This window comes from Barbatula barbatula, assembly GCF_947034865.1.
Source record: "Barbatula barbatula genome assembly, chromosome: 9".
Lineage (NCBI taxonomy): Eukaryota > Metazoa > Chordata > Actinopteri > Cypriniformes > Nemacheilidae > Barbatula > Barbatula barbatula.
In genome coordinates, this window is record NC_136772.1 from 19,124,328 (window position 1) to 19,141,931 (window position 17,604).

General features: G+C 40.4%; 1 protein-coding gene across 2 annotated transcripts in view; it reads left to right on the plus strand.

Moving 5' to 3' along the window:
- Nucleotides 1-329: 329 nt before the first annotated feature.
- The window catches only part of pde9aa (phosphodiesterase 9aa), a gene marked incomplete at its 5' end in the record, with an annotated part of 28,721 nt that continues 11,446 nt past the window's right edge, over nucleotides 330-17,604 (plus strand). The window contains 9 exons of one of the 2 annotated variants that reach the window (XM_079463969.1): nucleotides 330-534; nucleotides 2,499-2,569; nucleotides 2,718-2,795; nucleotides 3,525-3,568; nucleotides 4,685-4,739; nucleotides 4,854-4,924; nucleotides 14,601-14,685; nucleotides 15,279-15,339; nucleotides 16,593-16,667. In XM_079463969.1, coding sequence (XP_079320095.1) covers nucleotides 472-534; nucleotides 2,499-2,569; nucleotides 2,718-2,795; nucleotides 3,525-3,568; nucleotides 4,685-4,739; nucleotides 4,854-4,924; nucleotides 14,601-14,685; nucleotides 15,279-15,339; nucleotides 16,593-16,667 — 603 coding nt within the window. Of the gene's footprint in view, nucleotides 535-2,498; nucleotides 2,570-2,717; nucleotides 2,796-3,524; nucleotides 3,569-4,684; nucleotides 4,740-4,853; nucleotides 4,925-14,600; nucleotides 14,686-15,278; nucleotides 15,340-16,414; nucleotides 16,490-16,592; nucleotides 16,668-17,604 lie in introns of both variants that reach the window. The other variant, XM_079463968.1, reaches the window with a different exon arrangement.

Genomic DNA, 17,604 nt, shown 5'->3' on the forward strand with positions numbered 1-17,604 from the left:
ATCATACTGGAAAAGGGATATAAAAAAGACTAATATGGAAAGTGACATCTGAGACGCAATTAAAGCAATATTCCCAAATATTTAATAAGATTCGATTAGAGTAAGAACATTAAAAAGAGAAACAAATATTTTATGATAGATCTATATCGATTTGACATCACCAAAGCATCAGCAAAACAGCACATCAGGACTAAATGGCAGTGTTGTTTCACACTAGCCTCTCCATCCTTGCGTGTCCTTGTGGGCCTCAGTTACTATGGAGATCATGATGAGAGAGCGCGTGGTTTTTCCTCTTCTCGCGCATGAACTAGTGGGAGTGAAGGGGGCGATGAGTTGAAAGATCAGTGCAATGAGAGACACAGTCTCTGCCTTAATAAATGTGTTGCTGCTGAAAGAAACGCTCAGATCTTTAAATTAGGTCGCGTACAGGATACGGGGTCCAGGGAACGGACGGAGAGAAAGGTCAGGGAGATGGGCAGTGCGTCTTCGGCGTATCGGTTGATATACCTGGACGTGGATGGACGGATCCAGAAGGTAAATCCGCAGTGTGACAATGTGTTTTTTTCAAAGGGAAAGTGTGCACTTTTAATACATAGTTTTAAAAGTTAGATGTTTATATGGTATCACTGAGGCTGTTCAATTGTTTCCTTGGTTAAACTTTACAAATATAGTTATGGTTTAAAATTAAAATCTAATTTTATAATTTAAATTGGCCTACGTTTTTATTTTTTTTATTTTTCATGCACATCCTTTCCCTAACGAATATAAAAATGCATGGTTTTATTTGTATAGAACATAGTTTTGCTACATTAACAAGTTTGACAATGCTATTAGTAATTATACTAATGGTCACGACGTCTTTTTAATGTCTCGTAATTTGACTTCATTTAACTATTTATTGTCTTTTGTTAGCCACTTATCCTGTAGGATCTTCTTTATGTGCTTTTCACTATTATAACACTTCACACAGTCTTCTTCAAACTCTTGTGTTCTGAGTAGTGTGTGGTCTCAGCTCTTGCTATCAAGGTTAAACAGCTGGTCTGACTGATTATACATTATGAGACAGATTGTTGGGATATTTGCGTTCCATTTACAGGTATCTACAATCAGTTGTCATCCCACTGCTGTGTATCTAATTCAATAACAACAAATCAATGAGTTGTTTATTCACCAGAGTAATAAAATGCTAAGTAGTCTTAATAGTTATAAATGTGCCTCTGCCTTGTCATTGTTCTTTCTTGGCAATGGATCAAAAAACTAGACAATCAACATATAAAAGCAATGACACACATGATTTAAGGAGCACATCTGTGTGTATGTCTGCACCAACACAACGCACAAACATTTAGTTCTGGAGTAATGGCTAAACGAATAGGTCTATCATAAATTTGTTATACTAGTGTAGCTGCATGTCCACACATTTATTCATAAGCGCTTATTCAATAACTGAAACATGCACTGAACAACACTACAATGCCAATTTAAAATAATTATATAGAGCAATATATTCTGTGAATATACATATTTACAGATGGTACGCACTCTTTCAAGGCATAATATGAATAAATGTTTAATTAGGAATTAATTTACATAAATGATATAATATTATTAAATTCAGTACACAGTGGGAAGAGTTGTAAACAGTGTAATTTTATTTCTGACAAAGTGCAAAATTGCAAGCAATTCTTATTCTAAAAATGATTTCTCGTACTCCAATTAAAAAGCAGTTGCACTATTGAACAATCCCTTAAACACTATAAAGCTCCTTATCACTGACTCTCTCTCTCTGTCTGCCAGCTGCAACCCACCCAAACCGCCCCACCCCATTGTTTTTTTTAACTGTCACCTTTTTTTTGCTGTCTTGTTGTGTCTGCTAATTTCATTAGTCAGACATGTGTTTGAGGTGGGTCAGAGTACTCAGGGGTCAGGTTTTGAATGGTGTGCAAAGTCTTTAATAATCAATAACGTATTAAAAAACATAAAACCATGGTCAAACTATGCCATAGTCAATTCTTAGATGATTCAGTTAGGGGAACTTCTGTCTTCTATGATAAAAAAGTTATAGTTTTGAGGAAAACAATTATTAGCACATGCGTTTTATTGTGTCTTTTTAATTTTAATTTGGAGTCGTTTGAATAAAGGTTAGATTTCCCCGAATATTTTTTTTGTGAGCTTATTAATAAAAAGTGTTAATGTTTTCCTTTTACATTAGGTTAAAAAAATATTAAAACATGCTAGTTATTCATTTGCTATTTGTATAGTTTGTATAGAAGTATCAAAAATTCCAGCATTGCATTCCAATTTTGTTGTTGTGAAATGTGGTTATATTAGACATAATACAATTAAGGTTATGAGCATCTTTGTGTTACACAGATAAAATCATAGTCTTTAATTTTTCATTATTTTAAGTAGTCAAACGAATTACGGGAATAGAACTAATAAAACAATGCACCCATTTCACAAGCAAAAGTAGTTATTGCATTTTGTCTTTATTTTAGGTGGTTTTTAGTCGTTTCTGTAGTCCGTGTGACATTAAGGAGCTGTTCTGCACTGCCACAAGGCTCTCCAGGTACAACGTGTTATTTGTGTGTGTGTGTGTGCGCACGCATGCATGCGTGTGCGTGCGAGCTTGCTTACGTGTGTTTGTGCATGTGTGATTGAAGTGTTTCCATTTGTGAAGTGCTCCTCTGTTTAAAGAGTGTATCTGCTTCTGACAGGAACACAACCATTTCGCTTTTGGACTCAACAGGAGCTATGGTCTCTATTGACCCCACAATGCCAAACAACTCTGAGAGGTAATTTTGTCGTCTGCCCCTTTTTAAAACCCTTTAAATTTGTGAACTGCTTTAAATGTGAGTTTTTACAGTAAGTAAGCCGATTCAGTACACAAACAAAAGTGTTAGACCTAAATCTCTTCAGAATGCGTCACCATGTACTGTTTATAATAGATAAGACCTATAACAAACAACAGGTAGTTGAATTACCTTTTATATGGCCTTTTACATGGATACAAATCTTATTCTGTAAGAAGAATGAAGCTGTTGCTTTTAAAACTGTTTAGACTTTTTTGGACAAGTAGAATTCTCTTGATAGTCTGTTAAATCAAACTGACTAAAGGGTCAAGAACTAAACTCTCACGAATCTATTAACACCCGTTTACAGACAGACTTATGGTCAAAATAGAGAACACTTTATACATAAGGATACTGTCAAAACATTCTCAGGTGAGCCAGAAATAAAGTGGCCCATTGTAAAAAACCTTATCTGGGGATCATGTACAAATCTGCCCTTCATGCAAGACAAATAATGGCTGACGGCCAGATAAAGATAAAGGTAAAGTTCCTGTTTGAAAATTAAAGAGTGCCCATTTGCTGTTATGAACAACAGGTGTAAACAACTTTGATAGCAATGCATCTATGGCATTTGGACATCAGTAGCTGCTGATTGTCAGTCAGGAATAAGGGACGTATTTTAGTGTGGCAGCAGCTTTGTAACTGCGTTTGTGTGTCTTGGTGTTTTTCAAGGTCGCCATACAAAGTGGTGCCAATAACTGACGGACAGCTTGCAGGTAAGTGTCATTTGTTCTGTACCTTATATAATAATCAAGACACATGTGCCTCATGTGAAATGGTGTGCTTTCATCAATAAATAGTGTTTGCATTTATTGTTAAAGGAGAGTATAAAGACTGAAAGGGGAATGCACAATTGGAGTGATCAATCAATATAAATCACCATAAATGGAGTGTGCAGAAGAGTAAAGGCCATTTGTCACTGCTGAAACACTCAGACAGTCTTTTACATTTTGTCTCTGGTAATCTCGAGCTGGGAAATTAACTTTATTTACGTAAAGCAAACTAAAATGTAAATTCCTTTTTTGGACAATTTCTCTAATCCAACATGTTCCATCCTGCTTTGTTTTTTAACATCGCGGCACATACTGTGGCTTTGAATAGCACACAACCATACTATGTATTAATACTTAGCATGCACAGAATTCCTGTATACATGGAATCCCGGAGTTTAGTGATGTTGCTAAATTATTAAATGAAAGTATTTTCATGTTCATGACTGTGAATGACCACAGTGTCGTCTAGGCAACAACAGCCACTTCTGTTTTGCGTTAGTATGTCCCAAGCAACAAGTTGGTATAATGCACTACATTGTACATATTATTCCATAACAAAAACAGTATATACTTTTACTGCATAAAATAAGTGTGCAATTTGGGACGCAGCAAGGGTTTTTCAGCATGAATGGAGTTTAAGATGACTGTGACCTCTGTGAAGTGATTTGGGGATAATGAGAGACAGTCAGCCAACAGTGAGTCTTTTATTAGGCACTTGGTCTGAACTTTGTTCATGAAATTCAGTGGATCCACATTTGAGAAGTGTGCATGTTAGCAAATTTCACTCTATAAAATTGTAAGTGGTACGGTATGTTAACGCACGATGCGGCTATGTAAACACGGTTAAACCAGGTGAGATTGTCATTAAAATTGGAATTTCTTGCATTACCTTTATCATTTATCTTATCTCCTCTCTGACTATTTTTACTCTTTGGATGCTTCAATTTACACCTTTATTGCTTATGCTTTATTTACGCTGTCAGAGTAAACTTAGATCATTCTATTATAATACTTCGTTCAGCCATGATTAAGGATGCATATTGTTTTGTCATCTCTTAGATAAAGAAGAGCTGTTCCAAAATGTGCTGACCCAGGTGGCAGAGCAGTTCTCCAGGTATTTTCAATATCAGAATGACCTTCTTCTAAATACACCTTTGATATATTGCTGGATGAATTATTGATTTGTACTTTTGTCTCCGTCTCCTTCTATTCCACTGTTCTCAAAAAGGGCATTAAAGATCAACGAATTGAAGACTGAGGTGACGAATCGTCTAGCCATGCTGGAGAAGAGAGTAGAATGTGAGTTTAAAATCCTATATTTTTTAGCTCATGGATAGAGAGCATGCTAAAATGAATGACTCACCCATGACAACAACCGGCAACCTTCTGATCACAAGCCCAACGCTCTAACCCCCAGGCCACAACTGACCCCTGAAATATGAGGAATGTTTTATGTAACTGGCTCATTTAGTTTCTGTAAGGAGCCATGCACTCTATAGCTGATAACTCATGTGCCAATGACACATTATTAAGCATTATATTCCTTGTCATTTATAACCACAAAAAAATCATGCAATTTACACAGATCACTGCGCATATAGTAGAATGTACATTAACAAAATGTGACATGTTGCACTTCAAAGCAGATTGGATTGCTTGGATTGTTGATATTATATTTCAATAATGCAGATTGTCTGAAAATTATATTTTTCGAGCCGTTGAGATATCAACAGTTTACATGCTTAACTATTGGAATATCACCACATTACCCAACATTCTTCACTTTAATATTCACTTTGATATTATTTAGCAAGAACAAAGTTATTACTTTGCAGGTATATTGCTGTCATTTACATGCCATTCACATAAACAGGCACTTTTAGTCTTTTCATTACTTGGAATAGAAAGTTATTCATTACTTTATACATTTATTTAAGGCTCTGAAGTACTGTGCATAAAGTAACATCAGAGGTTGTAAAACTCAAGCCACAGTTCCTCTAAGCAAAATGTATCATTGGTTAGAATTTGTATGAACATTTACATGTCTCTATGCCATCTTTGTTATGCTGTGTTTTCCATATTAAATTGTTTTGTCTTGAATTAGACAGCGGAAGTGCAATTCTATAATGTAGCTTATTTTTTAAGCTGTAACACTAAAGATGTAACACTTGCATTTTCTGCCATCTCATACTAATCTTGAGTACCTACCTATAGAGTAGTATTGCATACTTTGTATCTTCGAAGAGTCTTTAGGTTGATCACATTTGTTAAAGACAGATATAGCTGTTTGATTATTTCTGAAAACAGGCGTCCTTCTGAACATGTGTGGGAGGGGGTTTGGTTGGGATGCTAGGGATTGGGAACTAAAGAAAGAGCACACAATTTGTCAAGTTCTGACCCCTTTCTCGTGCAATTCCCCACTTGAAAAGGACAGTCCCTCCACATGAAGATCTTAACTGGATTTCACTCAATAAACAGCCATGGAATCAGTTGTTCGTTTTTTATTTACCATTCGTTGGTTGGCAGTAACCAGGTGAAAAACCTCAAAAGAGGGATGACAAATACAAGTTATTATTTGAGTTGCCAGTCAAATAAAACACATACCAATTTATCCACATTCACCTCAGATTAACACATTTTTGCCATGATAAAATACAAGGTTTCTACTTTTAAGCAGATGTTTTTCCAAAATAGACACCCAGCATTTTAAACCAAATGCAGAATCAGTATATATTTTTTAGCTATATTTTCTTTTTCTGAATTAAGAACTTGGTTTACTAAGATTTCTACAAAGTTTAAATTACTTTTAACCATTTCAAACACATTCTTTGTCAACAATAAATTTGGCTCTTACTTTTCCTTTATACCCCACAAACAACATTTGAAGGTATAAATACAAGAAGTCCTATCATAGTCAACAAAAGTTAAGAGTCTGTATTTTCCAGAGTTTCATTAGCAGTCTAGCCAAGCATGGCCAATATGGCGCTTACCGGCTGTCCTTCACAGTTTTGTGGAGGGCTTGGTCTTGCACAGTCACCTTGATTACAAAGATGTCTGTGGTGCTATAAATGCTCCTTTCACTGCAGTCTAAAGACAACAGCACGCTGGCACGCCCAGATTGCCTGGAAGATTTGTTCCACCTGGTTCACCACTGATTGAAGGAGGAGGAGTTTCACCACTGAGGAGCTCCCAGGCAGTTTGTCAGCACACCTCCCAGTCAATCTTCCCACGGGAACCGATGGAAAGATTGTAAATCAGCCCCTACACACTGCCGGTCAGCTCCGAGTTTGATCCTCACCTGGTATCAAGACAACCAGGCGTCGAACATCTCTGTGCAGGACTGTGGTTTGCATAGCTTTTTTCAGGACTTTGGCCAATGGCCGGTTTAGTGCGGGTTTTGTGACTGGGGGGCAGGAGCTTTGGACCACTTTGACGTTCACGTCTCGAACAATGCCCTTAGCATCTGGATTAACGCTCACCACCCGTCCCAGCTTAAATTGGCCCCTAACTGCATTTTGGTCACACAACCAGACAATATCTCCGACAGCGACGTTGCAATACGAAGTGTGCCATTTACTTCTCAGAATTAAGTTTGGGCCAGCAAGCTGACTCCAAGACCTCCAGAACTTGTTGACCTGGTTCTGCATCTCTCTGAGCCTCTTGTAAGGGTAGTTCGCAAAGTCAAATGTTCTAATCTCACCGCTTGGAGAGGCTCGGCCCAGGAGATGTGTGTTGGGTGACACATACTGCATGCTTTCTTCATGGCTCTGCACCCTGGCATCTATTGGGCATTCGTTGGCAAGATTTGAAGCAAGTTGTAGTGTTGTTTGAAGCTCGCTGTAGCTAAGGCCAGTGTTGTTGCCCAGGCTCTGCAATGCCTTCTTGAGAATGCGGACAGCGGCTTCAGCAGCCCCATTGCGGTGAGGTGAGTCAGCAGGGTGAATTGTCCACTCCCATCTGGTACCTTTTGGAGCCGACATCTCTTCTATTGAAGTTCTATTCTGAGCATCCAGCAACTGGTACAGCCGTCTTAGGACAGGTTTGGCGCCGATGAAGTTTGTCCCCGGGTCGGACCAGATCTTTCTTGGGTGCCCCCTAATTGCAGTAAAGCGTTGGTAAGCCATCAAGAAGCTCTCTGTCGACATTGTGTTGACCAGGTCTGCATGAATTGCCCTGCTGGCCATACAGCTGAAGACGACACCCCACACTTTCATTGAGACCCGTTTCTTGATGTCATCTTTGACAAGGTATGGTCCAAAGAGGTCGACTGTGGTGAACTCGAACGGAACTGCAGGTGTGGCCCTTTCAGGAGGTAGGTCACCCATTACCTGTTTGCACCTTCTTGCTCTTGACTTTTTGCAGAAAAGACAGTTCTCCACTAATTTTCGGGCAATTTTCCTCCCTTGGATGACCCAGGCTTTCCTCCTCATTTTCAGCAGGGTTGCAGCCACACCTTCATGACCCTCATCGTGCGCCTCTTGTGCCAATAAAGTAGAGACCCATGCATTGAAAGGCAGAAGGGGAACTGCAGCGCCATCCTCCCTGAAGCCATGGATTCTCCCACCGCAGACTAGTAACTCAGATTCTGGCTCTCTGTACACAACTAGGCGGTCCGTAGTGGTAGTTGGGAACGTCACCCCCTCTTGAGCAGCAAGATAGAGGTCTCTTATTGCCTCTTGACTTTCTGTGGTGGTGATAACTCCTTTTTGTGGAAATTGCCTCCCACTTTGGGGTCTCGATGGACTTTGTTGTAGATCTAAACTTTTTGGCGGCTCTCCAGATAAAAGCAACAGTCTTGATTAGACACTTTAGGCTACTAAAGCGCCTCTCATCCACCAAGTTTAGAACAGCTGCACCTGCAGGAAGTCTTCCCACAAGACTTGGAAGACTTATTTTTGCTTGGGCTCTGGTGAGTGCTGCCAAAAATGACTCCTTTTGCATATTTTTAATGCTTTCTCGAGCTGTCACAGACACATCTCTTGACGACATAATTGGCCACTCGCTCTCTGGAAGATATAGAAAATCTGGCCCTTGCTGCCACTCTGAATGGGCATCAAGTTCCTTTGGCCCAGCTCCTCGAGTGATAATGTCAGCTGTGTTGAGTGGTCCAGGGATCCAGCACCAGTCCTGTAGCCGTGTGCTCTCTTGGATCTCTCCAATTCTATTAGCGAAGAAAGTCTGAAATCCATAGCTTTCACGCTGGATAGCTCCAAGAACAGTCTGACTGTCTAACAAATGGTACCAACTTTTGATCTGGATCTGGGTATGCTGTTCAAAGTACTTTTTCAGGCGGCTTGCAAAGACTGCACCGCAAAGCTCTGCTTTGACTGCATCCCCCCTCTGATCTAGTGGTGTCAGCTTTGCTTTTGACTCAACTAGTCGAATTGTTAATTGTTCCTTGCAGTTCCACCGCAGGTAGAGGACAGCACCATAGGAGCTTTCACTGCCATCTGAAAAAGGGACAGCGACTGGTTCAGTTGTTGCCTTTGGTGGAGTAAGGGCTCTTGGGAACATTACTTTGCTTAGCTGGACGTACTCCTCAAAAATTCCAATTGCATCTTTGCGGAGCTCATCCGACAGGGGAAGGTCCCATGTGTCCTTGACCATGCTGCACTTTGATTTTGCCTCTTGAAATGCCCTTCGGACCAGGATAGCTCCTTTTTGCTTTAATGGCGTTGTCAGGCCAACCGGGTCGTACAAACCAGCAACTTAACTCAGCAGTTCATGTCTCGTCAGCGGGTCTGGTGTCTGTGCTTGTACTTCTTCTACCAGTAAGTCTTGCCCAAGCCTCATCTTTTTCTTCCGCCTGGAGAAGTTGACTCTCACCATGACATGCAACATGTCTTCATCCACAATGTAGCCGAGACCGAGCGCCTTGTTGTCTTCCTCCTTAAGCTGATTTGGCAGGACAACTATTTTTGGTGATGCCTTTTCTCTTACTCCTTTATTTTGGCCCGAGAAGACCCAAGGCTTCAGTGCAAACCCTCCTGCTTTTAGAATCAGCTCCACATTCTTTGTGATGACTTCGAGTCTTTCACGGCAGTTGTGGGATGTCAAGATGTCATCGACGTAGCTGTGCTCATGTAATACTTGACATTCATCTGTGAGGTGGCTGAATTGAGGCAGGTTAGCCGTCTCCCTCATGGCCAGTTGTGCTATGCACCCTGCTGGCTTGTCCCCGATATTCACTCTGGTTATGGCATATTGTTCTAACTCATTGCCCTCTGAATCCCGCCACAAGAATCGGGGTAGATGGACTTCCCTCTCCTCAAGCCACACAGAATTGTACATTTTTCTGACGTCTCCTAGAGCGGCGTAGGAGCCTTGGCGGAACTTGAGGAAGACAGCTCGAATCGAATTGAGAACGTCAGGGCATTTCATCAGAAGGTCATTGAGACTTTGGCCTTTGTACTAGTGACTGCTGTTCCAGACAAGTCGCACCGGAGTTGTAACAGAGTGGGGGATGGGTGCGATTAGATGACTAATATACCAGACAGGTCCATTCCAGTTAGTTAGATCCTCTTTGGTCAGCTTTCTTGTAGCCCGGCGGTCAACCATTTCGTGGACTTGAGCATCATAGGCTTTTTTCCACTGCGGTTCCTTGACGAGCTGTCTCTCTGTTCTGAGAAAGGTTGCCTCCACTGCTTGTATGTTGTTTGGCAATGTAGACGGGTCACTGAGCCATGGATACCTTGCATGCCAGTGTGGACTATCACTGTGGTCATCAGCATCAACATAAGTCAGGCCACCCTTAACAACTTCCAGCTCCCTTTCTTCAGCCAGAGTCATTTATTTGCCACCAAGTTGACAACTGCCACAGCGACATCCTCCACAATATTGGGGTGCAGGGGGCACCAATGCTATCCCATCTCCACCACTCAATAAACTCCCGAGTGGTTATAGCAGAATAAGAAGACTTGCTAGTAGGTTTGGCGCAGATATGCTCTTCATACATCAATGCTGCCGTTCTCATGGATCTAGCGATGTGCGCTCTGGACTGGTGTGCTGTAACTGTAGCCTCTTCAAACAGACCAGGGTGTGTCCCTGCAATTGTCTTTCCCAATGGCCCATCCCATAGTACAAGGTCCCCAACAGTGCGTATTTTCTGTGGGACCAGTCGCCCTTCCTTATGGCTTATCAAAAGTTTTATCTGTCTTGGTCTAACAAGTTCATTTTGGGGGACATCTGGAAAGAACTCTTGGAGTCTTTTGGCTGTCACATGTTTGTGAATATCTGCAATACTGTCCAAACCATAGCAGAGGAGTTGGTGGGATCTGACATTGCTCTGTGCGGACCCGGATCTTTAGGAGGTACCGTTTTGTGGTGATGAACTTTCATTCCACACCGTGGACAACAAGGGTTATGGCTTCACTTCTGAGGTTCAAACAATCAAAGTCCCAACTTTTTGTCCTGCATTGGCCGTGACCTCTAAGAGCATCATGATGACTGGCCACTCCACTATTCCATTCTCTGCTAGAAGACTGGGTTGGTTGGACACAAGATAGGTTCTGGCTATAGTATTGCAAAAAGCATTGCAACACTTCTCTGCAAGTTCAGGTGATAGGCTTTTAATGAACTCTTCTTGGGCTTGGGTATAACGCTCTCTTGTGTCACCTCCCACTTTGCTGTTGTTGGACCTCTGGACGACATTCCCTTTGGATGTACCAACTCTCGGGCAGAGGTAATAGTGGTGTCCTGCAGCACGCTGTTCTATGCAGTCTGGCCTCCTGCACAGAAACTCTGATTTACAATAGTCACCTTCATTGTGAATCTCCAGGCATTTTTTGCAGGCTCCCAGCTTCCTGACAGCATCTCTTTTCTCTGCCAGCTTAAGCGTGCGAAACTTTTGGCAGAAATATAACCTTTTCTTATGCTTCCAGTCTCCGCAGACATCACATCCTTGAGCCTGGTTGCTTAATTGGGTGGAGGCTCTCGTTCGAGCTTGCCGAGGTTCAGATTTTGGTTTTGGTTCCTCCTCTTTCAGTTGGTCCAGCTTCTCATAGATGGCTTCTTGACCTTGAAGAAACTTGAGGAGGTAGTCAAATCGCTTGTCTTCTTCAGCTTCATCACCTTTGCCAGCTACATGCAGAAGCCATTCCTTCTTCAGGCCATCAGGAAGTTTACTCTCTATTGTCTTAGTAACAAGAGGGTTCTTTATAGCACCAGTCTTGCCAAGCTCGTTCAGATCGACCAGGGCTTTTTCTACGGCTTGGATGAGCTCAACAATTTGATTTGATTTTGATTCAATTTATTGTCATTACATACATACAAGTACAGTGCAACGAAATGTATTTTTAGAAGAAGATAAAGCATAACATGGGGAAGGTGGGGAGAAAAACATGTACACAATACACCAAAGACAAGACTTGCAACAGGGATAGGTAATCCAGTTCCGACAAGCAGCATCTGATTCTGCTGCCATGGTGGCGCCGCATGCAGACCCACTTGTCAGGCTGGCGGGTCGAAGCGAGGACCCGCCAATCCTTCTGGGCTGGTTACCTTTAACTGCTTGGAGTCTTTTGAGCTCTTCTACTATCTCAAGGGCTATATTTGTCTTATTTCCAAAGCGGTTCTCCAAGACCCGGAAAACATCCTCAGCAGTTGTGTAAGTTGTGAGGTGGAGGTCTCGTATTGTCTTCTCATCCACACTGTTGAGAAGTTGGAACTTTTTAACCTCTCTAGATCCAGTAGGTTCTCCCTGCCTCTGGAGCGCTTCCCAGTCCTTTTTCCACCGATGAAACTCTCGGCGGATGCCAGAAAACTTTGGGAGGGAAGCTGGCTTTAATTTAATTGCTGGTGTGGCCACAGAACTGTTCGAAGTAGTACTCAATCTGCTGGTTTCTCCTCTAACGTGTGCCCCTGTAAAGTCTGCTTGTCTTATTGTGAGATTTGGCAGGATAGTTTCAAGGTCTTTGATACGACTCTGGAACTGTTGTTGCTCTGCTGGGGGGGCCCAGCACCTCCAATATTTGTGCACCTCCTTCGCAGCCTTCACAAGTTTCTCTAGTTGTCCGATCATGAAGAGATATGCATCTGGGTTTTTTCTTGGGTCCACAGCTCCCACGTTTTCTACTTGCGACTCTGCTGTTGTAGTTGCTTGGGTCAGTTCATATTCCCCAAAATTGGCCCACAATGTCTTTTGTATGAGGTCCTTTAACTCCTGCAGTTTCTTCTCACACTCATTGGCTGTTTTGACCAAGTCAGACTTCTGCTGCTTGCCCAACTCCTCTGCATCAGAGTTTTCTTCAATCCATTGCCCCTCTACATCATCGTTGGCTTCCAGGACTTTGCCAGCTTCTGCAGTGAGCTTCCTAAAATTGTCTCTGAGCTCCTCTTCTGACATCATTGTATGCATTCGTAGCACATTATTGGCCAGACGGGAAAACTGACGCTTCGCTGATGTCCAAAATGCAGTGAACTAACAAACACAGCTGAGCTTTGCGAACAAAGGAGCACATTCACTGAAGAAAAGGATTTTTGCTGCTTGTCCAATTGTTTTTATTAAAATAAGTTAAATCAACATAATGTTTGTAAACTTTTGTCACAACATGATTTTTTCATGTTCAGTTATGTAAATGAATCCATTCATGTTGGCACTGCATCATTTATGTGTTATGTGGCAGAGGATTTAATTTTCCCAGCATCCTTTGCCTAAGACTTCATTTTGAGAGTTATTTTCTTAATTAAGTGTTGTTTTATGTTTTTCAGTAGAGAGAAACACTTGTTAGGGTTTACTGTACTTACTGTGAGAATTAGTGGATTTATGAATTAGAATTTCTGTCAAGCTTGGTTAACCTCATATCTTGTTAGAGATCAAATAAAATGTTATGTTTCATTAACTAATGTAAAAAAATTCTGAAACCTATACGAATGCTGGGGAAGAGCACAGAAATTGTCATGATCGTTGGTGGTGAGACACGGACAGAGGACCCAGGTGCAGACAGCGGGTAAGGGGTTAACAGATGATTTTAATAATAGATATAAAACAAAGACCCACAAGGGTGTAACACAACAAAACACAGGATGGATACAATAACATGACCGACTTACTACACTAAAACAAGACTAAAATTTACTTCTCGACTCGACTCAACACGGGAACTCACCACACAACCACAATGTACCAGCACAAGACAGAAGACACAAGGGCATTAAATAAGGGACCAAATCAAGAGGGGAACAGGTGAATGGCGTGAATCAATAACGATGAGACGAGAGGGCGGGAGATGAGACCGGAGAGAGTGTATGGAAGGCCATAAGGGCCATAAATGCCTCTCTCCACACAAAACATGAGATTCTGTCATGATCCCGCCACTAAACCAAGAGAAACAAGACATGATGCGGCAGAATCATGACAGAAATACTACGTCATATGTCCAACTCGTTATTTGTTGACACATGTCAAGAATGAGAAGCCAGCACATTTTACACGGTAAAGCAGCCAGAAGGCCATCAGGATTCATTCCATAGCAGCATAGCTGTGTGTGCTCATAGAAATCCATAAAGAAAGTAAAGTATTCATTCACCACGGGGATGGACTTTGACTCTTTCATCAATGCAGACTATTCACCAGTCAAGGTGTGGTGATAAATCAGTGTTGTCTATAAACTACGTAAAAAATAAGAAATGACAAGCTATGTATGACCATACCTGTATGAAAATACCTGTAAACTATCTTGATATTTCTGTAACCTACTTAGATGTCACAGTACATACATGGTTGCAGGATGATTGTGGACTGTAGAGAGAAACATGGCAGACAGCATCATGTGTCAAATATAATTTTACTGCAATTTCTCAGCAGTATGCATGTGGGTACTAGGAAAATTAGTATGTGGGTATGCAGCTGGTAAGCATGTTTAACAGCTCATTTCCATATTTTCTTTCTGTGTGGTCCAATTCAAATATGTAAAACCATGTATCGCCTTCCTTTGTGTCATTACATTTTCGTTTTATTAACTCTCTGTTTCGACAGTGGAGGGTATGAAAGTAGTGGAGATCGAAAAATGTCGCAGTGACATCAAGAAGCTGCGAGAGGAGATGGCCTCCAGGAACAACAGGTCAGGCACCTTAAACACTTCCCATAAGCCATCACACAGTTATCAGAATTGTTAGAATTAAATATTGAAATCAGTAAATCATTTTATATTGTTATTTCAAATGTAAACAACATTGTTGAACTGGCTTACTGAGAAAATGTTCAGATGAAATGGATATAACTAATAATGATTTTTAAAGTCAATGTGAAATGCTTTTCCTCCATTTTACTTCCAAAATCTGAAATATTTATGAAAGATTAATTGAGAACATTTGAGTATACATACAGTAATACTAAGAATGTGTATCAAAAATGTGTATCAATTTGTATTTTAGTTTAACATTGGTCAGCTGTTTGCTTTTAATAAGAGGAGAATTGAAAATCTTAGTCAGCTCTTGTTAAAATACATACGATCTATTCCCTTTTGAGTGTTAATGAGCTGACACGGATCTCACATGCTCACTTATCAGTAAGGATTATAGTTGAATCAAACGTAGCTGTCTACTCTCAAGATACGTTCTTTAAGAGATATTGGCTTAGGACACAAAAACGAAAAACACAGAATGTTTTCTTCTTAAGCAATGAGCTCACACTCTGTTATTTTAACCTTTGCAGTAGTTTTCTAGATGACAACAAGAAGTTAACTCCTCGCAGAGATGTGCCTTCATACCCAAAGGTAAAATGGCAAATGTACTTTCGTGTTTGTAATTTGTTGCCTTTATTATTTTCATACAATAACCATATTTTAATTATTTTTATTGTAATTGAATGTATTAATGCTTTATGGAACTACATGGTTTATGGTTAGGGATAAGTTAGGCTACTCACAGTTATGTCATTATTTACTCACATTAAATTTCAAACCTGTATGCTGTTTTTATTTATGTGTTTGTTTATTAGTGGAACACAAAAAGAGAAATTGTGAAAAATCTTTTTGCTGTTTTTTTCCGCCACTGTAACAGAAGCCCATACAACGTGTGTGCTATATTGTAAGTCTTCTAAAGCTAACAGAAGACTTATATTTAATTCACTGAAAAACATTTCCTTCTGCTGCAGCTCTCATTGATAACAAACCTCATTTGTTTCTCGAGTGTTTACAGCCGGAAGCAGCATGCCAGTTTGAATGTGTAGACGAGAAGACATCTAAAAGAGCTGCATAATCAATCTCACTACAGTATGCAAACGCCACCGTTTGCATACTGTTTTGCACTGTTTTGCCTGGCCGGGGGGGCTGCTAGAATTTGGTTGTCTTATTTAATTAACACTGCATATAGGAATTTATTGTGTGTCTGATATTTGACCTGTGTTTTGAATTCCATAACCTTTTATGTTTTACTTAGTCATTTTTTTCTTGTACAGCTGCTTTGTAACAATGAAAATTGTAAAAAGCGCTATATAAATAAAGCTGACTTGACTTGACTTGACTAATTTCTTAAAACAAGATGTATTATAAAGTTACTCAAAATATTTAACATGCAATAACTAATGGAATATATTCAGAAAAACAATGTATTCAAAACATTTAACAAAAAATGTATTCCTTCTTAAAGCATAGGTGTAACGACATGGGATGGAGTAAATAATGACAGAATTAAAATTTAATAATAATCTTCCCCGTGTTCAGTGCTTAATAATGCTTTATAACTGCTTTATAGTACATTATTTAACAAAGATGTGTGAATGAAATGTACATAATGGCCACAGCCAGGCGTTGGTTATTGGGGGTTAACTGGGAGCTCTGTCGCCTGCAGTACATGCTTTCCCAGCAAACCATAGATGCCCTCAGAAAACCCGCCTTCGACGTCTGGCTGTGGGAATCCAACGAGGTAAGAGTCTAACACTGCACTGTCGGATCTTTCTCCTCTTCTCTCTTGGCCTGTTTTCTTTCTTCTGCGTCTGCTGCTTGTGTGTTTGTGTGGGCTTGTTTAGTACCACCTCTCCCAGGAGACAGTAGAAGCTTTGAGGCAGCCAGTCTTCGATGTGTGGCAATGGGAACCAAATGAGGTGAGCATCAGCCTAATGAAAGATCTTTTGGATATCAGAATTTTAAGGTCCAGTGTTTAATTTTTGGGATGATCAATTGATAGAAATGCAATATAATATACATACATGTCTTCAGATGTGTATAAAGAGCTAACGCAGTGAAGGTTTATGTTTTTATTACCTTAGAATGAGCAATTTCTATCAACACACACCTCCGGTGACCTTGCATTTAATTTGCCATGTTCTGACAGCCGTCATAGTGTTTTGAAAGGGGTAGTGGGTGGAGTTAGCGGTTGATTGCAATTTGCAACCTTACCACTAGATTTCACTGACCGGACCTTTAATTAAAAACTGCAATATAAGATACCAGAAAACACCAAAGCGTTTATTGCAAATATGCTTTGCATGAAATCCATTCAAATGTAAAATTTACTTAAATCGTTAAAACAGTAAAAATAAAAAAATTATTTGTCTACAAAAACAGAATGTCATTCTGTTAGAAAAATACAAAGTTTTATATTTAGTACAGTATATATAGTTAGTATATAGTAGTTTGTCAAATATTTTTGATTTGTATGAAAAAGATTCCTTTTTTTGTCATGATCCTGCCTCTCCTTTTCTTGGTTTTCAAGTCTTGTGGCAGCATCAGGTCAGACCCATGTGTTTTACGTGGAGAAGGGGCATGGCACTGTTTGTTTTTGTAATGCCATGCTCTCTCTCCGGTGTTGCATCGTTTAGCCCCGCCCCCTTGTTTCTCTGGTAGTTCCCCATTAGTGTTTCATCACACTCACCTGTCCACCCAGTTCCCCATTAGTATTAAGTCTTGTCACCTGCCCGTCACCGGCCCTGGTCTATCATCCCGTTTGTGTTTCATTCCCTTCACCTGGCTGTCACCCTCCCTTTGTGATCATCCCTAGTTAGCGTTTCCCTTTATATTGTCTTAGTGCCCTGTTGTTCC